Raw genomic sequence first — 14,973 nt, forward strand, 5'->3', positions numbered from 1 at the left:
TAAAAGGGATGTAAATATAATTTTAAAATTATTTTAAAAAATATATAATTTCATATTTTTAGAGGGAATTTAAATATAATTACCTTCATTCATATTGAAATTATTAATAGTTAGCATTAAAATAAATTAATGTTTATATAGTGGTGGGATTTGTTATCCCTATTTATTTAGTTTTTGTCTTTTGGTATACTACAAAACCAAAAAAAAAATATTTAAATTTATTATATACATTTTTTTATGAAGCCATATGTTAAAATTAAAATTTATTTGGATTAGTTAATGAGATTATGTTTTATATTGAATTGTGCTGTCAAATCAATATATTTTCAATGAGAATAAGTATAAAAAAATATATATTTTCACTTTAATTGTTATTTTAAAAATTGAAAACATAAACAAAAAGGCTAATTTTCCGGCAATTTTTCTTTATGTGGATTTTTGTCCTTCTGACGTTTAAATTAAATGTACCTCCCCCTTATTGTTATAGAATCAAAGTTGCATTTTTCGTTTACGTTCCTCATGTCACGTTACCAAAGCTGGTCTGAAAAAATAAAAAAAAGACCCAAATTAACTCGGTCGCATATAAGACATGTGATAATATCAAGCCAAATCTAACTATTTCTGTGACAATTCTTTTGATTACAATCTTCAATTGCAATTTTCAAATCGGACTGGCCAAAAGTGCCACTTCACTATAGTTAGAGGACTAAAATTTTATTTTTTTTTTTTTTCCACTCGTGAGGTTAGACCCAACTATATAAGTATTACCTAACTATTGTAAAATTATTAGTACCATTCCGAGGGAATATTAGAGTAATGTACTTCATAGGGTGTCTGTATAAAAATTCGCTACTGAATAAAAGGTGTACTTGCAATTACAACTACAATCTCGAAAAGTGTACTTTTAATTTTTTTTTTAATAATATATCAATTCAACTAATACATCAACATGATTAAGACAAGTTATATCGATTCAACAAATAACTAAGAATAAACAAATTAGAATAACTCACATAAAGTGAGATAAATCTCACACAGCCGATAATATTCGAACCCATGATTTCAAACTTGTTCATGGGATCTCAAGTTTAACCTTAACCATTAGACTGACATCATCGATGAGTGTACTTTTAATTTTATAAAAAATGAATAATATTTATGTAATTAAACCTAATTAACCTCAAAAAGTGTCTGCATAATTTACCCTTTATTTTAATGAATGGTAAATTTTAAACAAATTATTGTGCTAGAAAATGAGACATTTTATGCTAAAAAGTCAGGTTCATACTGTATGTCTTAATCATTGATCTCTACTCCCCTCATTCAAACATAGGTTCCTTTTTATTTCCCAATACACTAATTTCACCAAACTTTTGTCCTTAATACATAATTCAATCAATCATGCTAAATATGGGTATTTGAATTTTTTATTTTATTTTATTTTTATTCTATTTAATACATGACACAAAAGTTATTTTATGTAAAAAAATATTTTTTACATATGATGTGAATATATTAAATAAAAAAAAAATATAATTGAGTTTAAAATAAAACGCTACAACTCGGGTGATTTTTATTTCATATTATATTTAATATATTTATTTGTGTGTTATGTATTTATTATATACAATATAAGATTTATAATGGAAAATTCAAACATAAACATATCACGGTGAAATAATTTTTTTCACGAAAGCAGGCGGAGTCGTAATATGTTATTTTTGAATTTTACGTCTCAAATACTTTTCAACATATTATGAGGTTGAAAAATAGTTTTAAAAAATTATGAAATTATTAAAATATTTTCTAAGTTTAATTTTAAATAAACTCAACTTATTTTGTTGTAAAGTTGAGAGAAAAGTTGGATTTATTATCCTCTGTTAATAATGAGGCAATAAAGACACCAACGAATAACGTTATTATGATCACAAGCTTTTGAAGGCACTCAGTCGGTCACTCTCACTCTCATAATTCAGTGGTAGCTCTGAGAAAAAGTGGTGGGGAAGCTCGTACACACCGCTGAACCTAGGGTTTGTTCGATCGATCTCTTAACATCTCCGGTTTTTGGAGTCTGTTTTCCGCTGAGATTCGTGAAAACTCTGTTTAGAGTTACTCATTTGAGCCGCCGTAGTTGCGCATGCCACCGGCGCCGCTGGGGAAGGAAGAGAGGTTGAGGTTTGTTGAGTTCTAATTCAGGTGATCTTACATTATTCGTTGATTGTCTTGAGAATGAAGCTTGGATGTTTTCTAGTGGTGATTCGGACAGAGTTATGGATGTGATGCATTTTACTGTTTTTTTTTCTTTTCTTCTGTTTTTTCTATTGTGAGTGCGTGTGCGTGTGTCTAACTTTCTTTGATTTTTTTTCATAAAGTTGGAGGAGAACTTGGTGTGGAGCTGCATTTAAAGCGTACGAAGTGAACGCAGCGAGTATGATATTGGCCTAGAAAAAGTTGCGCTAGAGAGCATGAGGTGTGTAGTTTCTTGATTTTATACTGTTTGCTAAGTTGACAGATGATTATTTTAATTTTACTTGGAAATAAAGTTTGCCTCCTTTTGCTCTAGCTGTGAGGCTTAATCATTGACGTACAACTATATATTATTGATTAACTTGTACGGGGAAATAATAATTTAATTTGTTTACAGAGTGGTTTGCTGATTTATAGTCGATATGAGGCGTAATATGCTCTTGAAATTGGACGTACTTCTATTTTAGAGAAAATTTCAAATATTTGTGTTTGTTGCTTCATTTTATTTCACCGAATTTAGTTTTGGATCCAGACAAGGCAGCTATGATGATACAATAAATGAGTCAGACATCTGTGTTTGTTGTTTGATCATGGGAATGAGATAGTGTATATTCTTCTTTTTTACTTGTTCCTTACTTTGGCTTAAACTTCTATATGCTATACCATTTTACTTACAGTCTTGGTATAATCACTTTTTATAGCTATAGCTTATCATGGATTCCTGGGGAGAAAAAGTGTGATGGCCGCATGAATAGCGAATTTGAACAATTATCCAGATAACATGTTGAGTGGCATGCTATTTTGGATTATCTGCTCTATATTAGAAGTTATTCAAAGAAAATAGCAAAAATATAAGAGTTTCGCTATGTATAGGCCTCAGTAAATGTGCTGCAAACAGGTGAATTCAATTCTGGGGTTAGCACATAGTCACCAGTATACTTCTGTTGTAGGAAAGGATCCAGATTTGGTCTCACTATTTTGCTTCTAAACCACAGTGTAAGTAAGTTGAACTTTTCCACCATATTTTGGAAGAGATTCTTTTGCCTACATTCCCTCCCTTTTTATCTTTGCTACTAATTTATGTCAGCTGACACTTATCAATCCAGCTTCTTTCATCCTCCTCTAAGAGGAAAAAATATTGAAATAACTGATGAGCTAAACTAGGCAATCACAAACCTTGAAAGAACATTTAAAAGTAAACCGTATAACATGAATAAAGTTTTAAAAACAAAAGAAGATAAAAAAATAACAAACTAATGAGTTTCGCCATCTTGCCATCAGAAAGAAAGAATTGTCATAGAATGAATTTTCTATGTTCATAACCTTAGTTTATTGACCTCTGAATATTTGCATGCAAAAAATTTAGTTTATATAGCTAGTAATATACTTGCACCAACATTAGATTGCATCTATATAATATATATAGCATGGAGAGCATGTTTGCATTTCTTTCTAATTGTATTTTCTGGAACTCTTGCTCTCTCATCGTCAAGGAAGACAAAAATGAGCGAGCTATCCTGACGGAGTTCCTCATGAAACAAAATGAGTTTCTCGATATGTCTGACATGGATTCACTGACAATATTGTTTATTGGTTTTGTGGGGATCAACAATGGGAATGTGTAGCTGGATTCAGAGATGGAGCCAAAAGCTAGAGAATTCTTGGTTGGTGCCGGTGAGGAATCGGAGATGAGTACCAGTATTAATACATCAGCATCCATTGGAAAAGTGGATGAAGAAAGTAAAACTGTTGCAGAACAAAAAGCATCCCCTGTTTCTGCCTCTGCATCAGCCTCAAACCTTGGTTCCGGATCAAGCTTGATTCAGGGAGAGGAAACCGTGAGTAATAGGGGAGATTCCTTTGTGGATAATCGGTCTTCCTTGACAGGTAATAAAGGAAGAAAACCATCAACTCATATAAAAAATCTTCCAGGGAAGAGGAAAGTGAAGGTAAGCAGAAACACTCTACAAAACTAACTTGAATCCTAGGTCACATTGTAAGTGTTAATGTATTAAGACTTAGTCCTCATTGGAGAGACTTACATGTGAATTTGTCTCAAATAATTGCTTTCTCTATCATGTTTGTGGATTTGTTGAATACGTCCTGCGGAAGCAAATTTTAGGAATTCATGGATTGCTATTTATCTCCCAAGTTAAACTGTACGCTTGAACCTTAGTACATGAGTCAGAAGTGCATTGGTGTGAATTTAAGATTTCAAGAGAAGAGATTGAACGGTTCCTTTATTTTTGGAGATAGGTGGATTGGACACCTGAGCTACACAGGCAGTTTGTTCAAGCAGTGGAGAAGCTAGGTTTGGACAAGGCTGTGCCTTCAAAGATTCTGGAGCTCATGGGAATTGAGTGTCTTACCCGCCATAATGTCGCCAGCCATCTTCAAGTATGCATAGCTTTTCTTTTCATATTCCTTCATTCTTATTTCATTTCCACAATATCCAGACACCTCGTCTCTTAATCTCCTTTCTAAAAGTTTGCTTATGGTTAATGGATTGTGACGATTGTCCTCTTCCCTATGCCTGGGTTCGGTACTTTCTTTTGTAATCTTCTTATGCTACTAGTCAATAATTCTCAGAGGATTTACTTTGCACAACTTTTTCCACGTGCATCTCTTCTCGTATTTTTAATGGAGTTTTTTACAAGTCAATGTTCTAGGACTTGTTGACTTATGCTGTATGCTTGTACTTGTTGCTTACTTTGATTACAAAAATTAATATTTTCCAGAAAAAATTGTAATACTTTTCATAAAGAATTATAATTGTAATAAGCTGTTGAAGGATTGAAAAAATTCCAGCATCAACACTGTGGGCTTTTATGATATTTCTTTCTGCAAACACTTTCCCGGAGCTGGTAAAGCTGGTCTGGTAATAATGGCAAACTGGCGACAGGATATTCGATGTATTCACGTTTTGGTTATGAAATATGCGGAATCCTGAAACAACTTGGATAATGTGTTGTATTCCCTTATAGTATGTCCCTTGTCCTTTGTCCCAAAGTCCTCAAGCTATCTTATATATCAGAGGTTTTTTCCAATGTAAAGTTCTATACCTGTCAAGATTGGAATCTTTAACTAAAATAACATTTTGTACCTGAAACTTCAAAATTTGTTTGTTCCATTTATGTAGGAGGTCATCCCTTGTACCACAAAGTAAAATACTTATGACTTCTCTTGATGGTTGAAACTTGCTGAAGAATTAGGTCATGTAGTAGTCCTACACATATTTAGATAATCTCTATGCTTATTTCTTGCACAAATAAATGATTTAAATATAATTGTATTCTTTTTTCTTTTAAATCCAGAAATATCGTTCCCATCGGAAACATTTGCTAGCTCGAGAAGCAGAGGCAGCAACTTGGAGCCGGAAGCGGCAAATGTATGGAACTGCGGGCAGGACAGCGAAGAGAGATGTGAATTCTTGGGCTGTACCAACCACAGGGTTCCCTCCAGTGACATCCATGCCTCAATTTAGACCCTTACATGTATGGGGTCATCCATCAACAGACCAACCATTGATGTACATGTGGCCTAATCATCTAACCTGTTCACCAGCACCTCCACCTGCTTGGGTCCCAGGTCATCCTCTGCAACCACCAATATCTGGGGATCCGTCTTTTTGGTCTAGTCACCACCAAGATGTAAGTGCACAGCAGACAAACATATTTTATCAGCACTCTTCTCTCTTTCTGTAATGACTTATCTTTTACAAATAGGGATTGCTTTGCGCCACATTTCCAGCCCACAGTAATTACAAAATCTGAATCTTTTGATTGATATTTACTTGCATTTGTTGCTATTTCTTATACCTGTCTATTTCCAAAATAGTCATGGACATAAATGAGGAAATCTTTGGCTTTAACCAACTAACAATCATGCAGAGGTTTACCATTCCACCAGTTGCAGGCGTACCACCGACTTCCTTGTACAGAGCAGAACCTGGTGTCGGTGTACCCATCGTGCCCACTGGACAAACACTGCCTCAACCATCATTTGATTCTCACCTGGTGAGATTTTATTGTCCTCCCTTTACTTCAAGCAGATTCTTTACAGTCCTGTGAGAGGTAAGAGCTGGAGGTATTTGGTTCAATCAAGAATCAATCATAACAAAAAAAAGAATGAAAAAAGTTATACTTCGTTTGCATATTTTACTACTTCTAAAACAAGATGTTTCTGTCTAAATCATCATGTTCCAAAAAGACTGGCTTGACATAAAATTGTGGAATCCCAATATTACCAACCAAAACTATGATTTTTATTCAATTAATGACCAATGAAGACTGATCTAAGGCCAAATTTTGGATACAACAATCTTTCATGTTTCCCTTTCTTCTATCAAAATTCTGACAACAGGAGACAGTAAGAGGTTTATTATACATCAGCTCCTCTTCTCTTCCTAAAAGCATTTAGAAAATAGTGCTAAAATGTTCAAGCCCCTAACAGATGTTCTGCTAAGTTTCTGAAATACCCAAGAATGGGCGTCTCAATAGTTTCTCAGTGAACCAGGATGGACTCTTGTTTAACCCAAATGCTTACAGTACCTATTAAATTAATTTTAGCAATATTTTACCCCCTCTAGGCATGAGAAGATTTTCAAGGTACCCAAATGCTTACAATGATAGGCATGAGAGTTTGCAGGCTGGTCTCGGAGACTGAAGTTTTGAGATGGATGATTTTCTTGGGGTATTAGGAGAATACTAGGAAAAGAAAGAGAACAATAGAGAAACAAGGCAACTTACCGAACTTGTGGATTTGTATTTATCTTTACCTTTTCCTTTTTTTTTTTAAAAAAAAAAAAATAGTTTACTTCTGTTTGGAAAACAAAATCATAGCATATTGGATTAGTGAAAGGGGCCTAAGTTATTGGTCTGGTGTATATTGAATAAGACACTGGCCTCCCTTTGCATTGGCTTGGCATTCATTAAAGCGTGCATGATTTATGTTCCTTGCAAAAGTATTTTAGAGAACAGTTCCATTATGCCCTAACAATGACTTTTTACGGTTGATGACTTGGTTTAAAGTGCATCAGCACGTCATCAAACCATAAGATCATTTAGCATTGCATCCCATTTCTGTAAACAGTTTCTCATACTTGATGGAGATTGATATGCCAACTCTGGCAAAATTTTTCAGTTGCCTGCACAGTTTACATTAAGTTTGCATATCGTATATCCACTAGAAAATAGGCATCTTTTATTCAGCAAGCATCCTTCCGAGATAATGAAGTGCCATCTCAATCAAATGCTCAACCCCTATATGTTTGGTGCATGCAGATTAGAATATGTGACAGAAACAGATTCCTAATATGCATGAAACTAAAGTTGCATGAGTTTTGAAACTGTAATTCCGTGCAGTTGAAATAGTGAGACGATTTTCTCTCCGTTAACTCTTTAGTCACAGCAGATCAATATTTTGCCAGCATTACCGATGGTCTGACTCGTCATCATAAATGTGTTAGCAGTCTACGGAGAGCATAGATGCGGTCATCGGAGATGTTTTATCAAAGCCATGGCTGCCGCTGCCACTTGGTCTGAAACCCCCGTCCATTGACAGTGTCATGGTCGAATTGCAACGCCAAGGGATATCAAAGATACCACCAACATGCGCGTAACTAGTTGCTCCTTTTTCTGGAGTTTTTCATGTCAATAACAGAACCATGTCCATTAGTGAAAATTTTCCATCGGTTGATGAAATAATCTCATGTGCATATCTTCTTATCTTCTACACTCCTTGGTGCTCTTTTGCAATTTCGTCTAAATTCCTCGTCTGTGATTATATTATCAATTGGCTCCGCGTAGTCAAGCTACATCATATTTAAGTGGGAAAAGTTCTACTTGGGGACTGATGGAGTAATGTGGACTGTTTGAAGTTTCCACACTTGGCATGAAAAACCTTTTTAAGAAAGGAAAATAAGTATATAGAAGGAAACAAAAGTTATTCATCCAAAACTTCCGTTTGGGCTACCGATGAGACCTACGGCAGTTGACGAAGTTGAGTTACATGATTTTAAAGTTGTGGGTTCGAACCTATAGAAAAACCTCCGCTTTGGCTTTGTGATAGGTCAAAAAGTTGGTGTTTTAACTTTTCATCGTAACTGTGATTGTTTGTGGTGTTATACCGTATTTTCAATAATTACTTTAGAAATTAAATTTTATTTAAATTACATTTAAAAAATAAAAGGGCAAATTACATGAGCCTCTCCTAAGATTTGCTAGGATTACAATTATCCATTTGTTTTTTAAAAAATTACTATACCCTTTGAAATTGTCGGTCGTCCAACGAAAATTCTGTCTAACAAATTTTCTCCTACAATATGCTATCACAAGGGGTATATGTTCGACGATCGTTAATTTTATGAGAAATTTATAGATTTTCAAACAATTAAGGAGTAATTATAATTATATTAAATTTCAGGAGAATCTGTTGTGATCTACCAAAACAAATAATACAATTCGTATATTTAAATCCAATAATAATATCATTTATCTTGAAAACCTATATAATTTCTTAAAATGAGTTTAGTTTTAGAATTCAACTATACTATGCATTTACATTGTCGATTATATAATTATGAATCCAAATATCATAATTACTATTTAAAAAAGATACATAAATCCAATGCCAAATCGAGCTAAAATCAGGGCTCTTAATTGGGGTGGGATGAAGAAAGTAGAAACATAAATGACCAAAATCTAAATTCTAAACCAATGGCTGAAAAGCAGTGTCAACTGCAGACAGTAGGATGGCCCCCCCTTGCGTCGCTTGTCCGTATACAGCCTCGTTTCATGAGCGCCACACGATTTTCCCTTTCATGGAGTTCATTATATCAAAAGATAATGCCGCTTTTGACTATGGAATTGGAACATGACAGTGTGTCTACCCAATAATTAGATTAGAACAAAGGGATTTCATATGAGTCAGCCCATCCCATCCATCGTGGTAGGAAATAGCAAATAAGTGAAAGACTTGTCCCCCCCATCTCGCCTCTACCCAACCTCCTTTGATTAGACAAATTAGCAACCCTTGGGCCAAGGTGAGGGCGATTACTCCTGACCCCCAAATTTAAGATGTGCAGTGGGTCGGATTGAATTGATTTGAATTAATCTATTAAGAAAATGAATTGATATGGTCTAGTTTATGCCTGATTGAGATTGGGTTGGTCCCGAGTCGATTCCGAATATAAATTTTTTGGATAAGATCAAGCTCAGTGGCCCAGGGCCGCCTAGTTTGGATTAGTAGGTCAGCTCAACTAGATTTTTCTTTTATAAAAATGTAATTCTTTTCCCGTCATCAAACTTAATTCATCCCGTTTCAAGATTCCATCAAATTTAGTCATCACCATTAATCCGTTATAACTAATGAAATTGCCCAAAAATCATAAGTTGCTCAAGAGAGTTTGGACCCAGACCTTTTTGTTGGAAACCTAATTGCTTCACTACTCCATCAAACACATTCCTTTTTTTTTTTTTTTCCTTTCTTTTTATTGAATTGGAACGTTACTTATATATAACAATAAAATAAAAAATATGTTAAAAACAAACCATGTTGAAAAATCTCAAATAAACCAAAATCAATCTATTAACCATCTCCAATACCTATAAAATTTCTATATATTCAGATCACAAAAAATTAAAATATAACTAACTACAATAACGCAATCATAAACAATTACATACATCACAAAATATAAAAATACATTAATATATATATATATATAAGTCAAAAACAAATACATAAAAGTTATGCCATCACATACATAAAAGTCATAACTTATAAAATATAAAATATTATTTTAAAAAATAAATTTAATAAAATTAAAACCCCCCACTCCAACCCAACCCATTCCCCTGTCGCCCACCATTTTCATATAGATATTTAAATTTGAATTTTTGTATTGTGATATTTAATTTAATTCGTCGGTTTAAATTATAATTTTTTTAATTTTTATATATTTTTTGTATTTAAATTTAAATAATAAAATTATTTCTATTTTAGGAGGATAAAATTACAAAAATAATATCAAAACAAAAAGAAATAAATGTGAATGATTTTATATGCAAGAAGGGTATATTAGTCGTTTTTAATCCAAAAAGGGTCAAAATTTGTCAAAAATCAATCAATTTCGCACTAAGGGTTCGTGAAGTGCACTTTTTGCTAGTTTCTAACTTTACATCGGATATTTTTAATCACGGTGGCCTTTTAACTTATTTTTACAACATAAGGGAATTTTTAGTCTTTTTAAGAAAATACAGGAGAATAAAATGCAATTTATCCTTTTTTTAGATAGTATTATAATCCGGGGAAAGGTAAATTTCATAAATAGAAAAATGAGGTATAATACAGCAGTGCTCGTATGATATGTTATTCCTCAACGGGTCAAGGGATATGCCATACTCTATAAAGTGCACTAGAGCTAACAGAACTAGGAAGATATTGCTAAGAATCCGTAGTTGTCCTCTATGATTAAGCTAGCTAACGTAGCCGGCAACCTCGAAGTGTGCTTGAACCGTCTCATGTTGCGTTCCCTCCAAATGTGGTAAACGCATGCCCCAAGTAGCGCACGGTATGCCATGTTAATAATGTGTTTGCCCCTCCACTTCCTAGAAGCCCATTCAATATCCATTCTCCACTGTCTGTTAGGCCAAAGAAATCGAATAGTTCGTTTGATAATAGTCAAACAACGTCTACTATACTGACAATGGAAGAACAAATGTGTGTGTGTCACCAAGTTGTCCTCAGTACATAGGACGCATCCTCCTAAATGTGATAACCATTGCTTGTCCGTCGTAGCAAGCTTTTCCTGAATAGCGAGTCAGAGAATAAACATGTGCCGAAAAATTTTAAGAGGTCCAGAAAGTAGTGAATACCAGCCTACTTTTGGACCCGGGGGATCAAATAAGCGATAGAGGGCTTGTGTGGTGACAATATTGCCCGAGAACCGCCACAAAATTTGATCATTACCTCCGTGAATAACAGGTAGTACTTGCAAGATCTCCAAACATTTGAAGTCAGTGATAGAAGGCCATTGCCACTGACCCTCGTGAATGACAGCCCACAACCTGCTGGATTCCTGCAATCCTATAAGACTAGGTCCATGGAGAACTCTCTGAATAAGAGGGCCTAGATGGTGTCAAGGGTCCTTCCATAAATAAAAATCTCGCCCATCACCGATGTGGTAAACAACCTCCGGTCGCAACCATGCCCTTAACCGTATAAGTTTCTTCCAACACCATGAGCCTCTATTTTCAGATATAGTCCAAATAGAGGAGTCCCGAAGTCGTCCTTGGTGTAACCATTCCACCGAAATGGATGTCCTGTCACAACGAATAACATCGCACAATTTTTTACACATGAGGGCCCGATTTATCGTCCCAATGTCTTTCAATCCTTGACCCCCCTCATCTTTCGGTTTACACAACTCCCTCCAAGCAACTTTAGCATACCCACTACTCCTCGTGCCTTTCCATAGGAACTTCCGTAAGCGTTTTTCAATTTCATTAATGACCCTTTTTAGGAGAATGAAAGTCGAAGACCAATAAATACTAAGGGACGAAAGCACAAATTTAATAATTTGCACTCGTCCAGCATATGATAAAGCCAACCCCTCCCATCCAGCAATACGAGACTCAATTTTATTCAGCAAGGGTAGGCAATCAGGTATCGGGAGTCTAGATGATATTAAGGAGAGTCCTAAATACCTCATCGGCAGTTGTCCCTCCTGTAACTCAAGCATCGTCAACAGCTCCTCTTTCATTCCTTGAGCCGCTCGGGACAATATGAGATGACCTTTTTGGGCATTTAACTGAAGCCCCGACCAATCACCAAAGCGATCCAGTCCGTCCTTGAATACACGTATAGAGTCCACCGCTGCTCGACTGAATAAGATAACATCATCGGCAAAATCCAGTTGGAAGATATTGGAGGCTTCACATTTCCAATGAAATTGGAAGCGTCTATTTTGCTCAATAATTTGGAGGAAGACCAAGTGCATCATTTTCATAACAAGGACAAAGAGGTATGGAGATAGTATTATAATTTACAAATAATAGTTGGCTATGTCTATAGAAAACTCACTGAGCTATGCAAATGCCAGAGGTGTGGGATTAACCTTAATATGTAACGATCTATGGTAAGAGAATATCTACTTAGGATCCTCATTGGAAGTGGAGCTAAGCGAGTTGAAGGATGACTCTTTAGTAAGGTTTGCCTGGCAAAGGAGCTAGCAACATGGGTTTTCTCTCCCTTCCCCCTCTCAACTTTGTCCCACAGCAATTTGTGGAAATCTTGGCTTCCAAAATTTCAGGTACAAAAGCAATAATTAAAACAAGCTAAACTATCTTTTCATTAGGGAAACAACAAACAAAAAATTTGCAATATCTGCCTCTTTTGGGCTCAGGCCGAAGCGGTAAAGAGTAGCAAAGTGAACTAATTTGTGAGGGTCAAAGGAATAAATATTTAAATGTTCCAGCAAGTTCTGGAAGGCAGTATGATGAGTTTGAACAGAATAATTAAGTTGTTTAAGTGGGTTTGTGATCCCCATAGGAGGAAATATTCAAAGTGTGGGGGAAGAAATGAAGAAATAATGACGTTTTCACACCTTCACAGAGGACTCAGTTGGAACAAATTGAGTTTTCTTTTGGGAAGTAAAATAAAAAAGAACAAGATTTGCTCTCTTGAGCAGGAAGAAAGACTGGAACTACACAATAGAAGGGATCTCTCCCAAATTTCTCGGCAAAATGTAAAAATCAGACAACAAGCTAAAGCATTGAAGGACTAGTTGATTTAAAGGGATATTGAACAAGGCAATCACATCAGAGTAAAATCTGGGATGGGAAAACCCAAATCTGCCTCAGGCTAGGCCATGTAGAAACACAAAAATCCATCAGAAGAGAAGTTTAGGCGAGCATCAACACAAGGATTTGAATCACGAATTCATCGAGTATCCCATACTTTTTCCTAATATTCATCCCATCAACAACAGTAAACGGGAGCTGTAAATCCTAACAGACTCTACCTCGCTCTCACCCCAATGGTGGTTTTCTCTTTCTTCCCCAGAAGATTCTACTAAATCTGTCATAAGTTCCTCAACTACCCTTTCATTAATACTCCCAGTCGACATTCTTTCAAAAAGAAAGAAGAATGAAGAAGAAAAAAAGATGTTAAAGGAGCAAGGAAAATAGAAAAACCAATTAAAAAAAATTGTGAGAAAATTATATTTACAGAGAAGAGAAGAATGAAAGAAGAATATACTCACCAAAGATGCAGAAGATGTGTGAAACCACAAAAGGTAAAATTGCTTAAATATGATGAAGCAGGGCAGTCCTACTGTACAGGAACCAGTCCTTCCTCTCTCTCTCTCTCTCCTACTCTGTTTCGCTCGTGACCCTCATTTGCTCCAGGTCACCTTATCTTAAATGCATATTGTAATTATCACTTAAGAGACCTTTTTCTTTTGAGATTTGCATAGATTCCCCTAAAATCTACATGTGCATATGAGGTTGTTGCAACCGGTAGGATTCTCTTTCTCCAGCATAGCCAAGCGAGCCTAAGCAGCACAACAGGATTTTCCCTACTGCACCTGCATGGACAAAAATATCTCTTTAGGTAGATCTTTACAAGATTATTTTTCTTACTCACCAGTCTAACACTAACTTTTGAACTCCTAGAGATGGGGGGGGGGGGGAAGGGGGGGCAAAAAATTAGGCCCCCCCCCCCCCCCCAAGCAGACCAGCAGGCCTAACCCTGATAGCCTATAAGCAAGGTATCAAACCCATGGTATTTATATTTTTTCTAATTTGGCAAGCCTAAAAATGGGCCCAATTCAACAAGGTGACTCAGCATACAACAAGGATGACACATCACATGTATCACCAATGTTAGAAGACATGTCATATTAGAAAATCTCTAACTAATTCCAAATAGTCCGATTGAAATCAACTCATCAAGCAACATGTGAACATATTCCTAGATTCTGGGGTTGACTGAGCAATGCTTTGTCAAAAGGTCATATCTTCATTTTGATAAGTCCAAATCTCGAGCCGATTTTTCTGTTAGTTAGCTAATATGTGCAACTTTATAATGGTGTATAATTTGGACTAACTGCTCCCTGGATCTTGCTCAATAAGTGCTTATAGATTGAGGCTTTATGAAGTCATGCTGGTGACTAAGTCTCTCATATTTTTAATCTCATTCTCTCTCTAATTTTGTCTACTTTTGAGCTCACTTTTGGACTTCATACAAATTTTATCACTCGATCATCACATTCAACCATCATTCTCACCTTATTTTAAGTTTTTTTCTTGATTTATTCAGTAAACTAGTACCGACTTAAGCATTAGAGTCCTAACCCCTGTTTTGTATATTAATCCTTTTTTTTATCTTAAGATTTGATAAAAAATCATTCGACTTTTGTGGTGCTACTGGACTCTGGTATGCATCAATCTTATATATTATTGTAATAAATGTATTTATTTTATAAATTATTGAATTAGGTTTGGGTGTTTCTTGTTAAATTTTGTTGGAAAATTAACATTGTTTTAATTGAATGGAATTTATTTAAAAAATATTTAAAGTTTCTTATTTGAATATATTTTATCTTGTAACTTAAATAATTAATATATATTGTATATGCTACATTTATATGGATATAATATGATCCAAGTTAATCAATTTTTTCGAGTTGGTCTAACCGGTTGGACTAGTGAAATAATAAGTGTA

The 14,973-nt window shown here is 35.0% G+C and overlaps 1 protein-coding gene and 1 pseudogene across 1 annotated transcript; one reads left to right on the forward strand and one right to left on the reverse strand.

Moving 5' to 3' along the window:
* On the forward strand, window positions 2,625-7,982 carry LOC105178595 (annotated as a pseudogene).
* On the reverse strand, window positions 10,992-12,250 carry LOC105178596. The gene is made up of 3 exons (XM_011102106.1): window positions 11,425-12,250; window positions 11,218-11,334; window positions 10,992-11,056 (listed from the first exon to the last, which is right to left on the reverse strand). The coding sequence occupies exons 1-3, from the start codon at window positions 12,248-12,250 to the stop codon at window positions 10,992-10,994; spliced, it is 1,008 nt and encodes a 335-aa protein (XP_011100408.1).

The sequence above is a fragment of the Sesamum indicum genome, linkage group LG16 (genome assembly GCF_000512975.1).
Source record: "Sesamum indicum cultivar Zhongzhi No. 13 linkage group LG16, S_indicum_v1.0, whole genome shotgun sequence".
Classification (NCBI taxonomy): Eukaryota; Viridiplantae; Streptophyta; class Magnoliopsida; order Lamiales; family Pedaliaceae; genus Sesamum; species Sesamum indicum.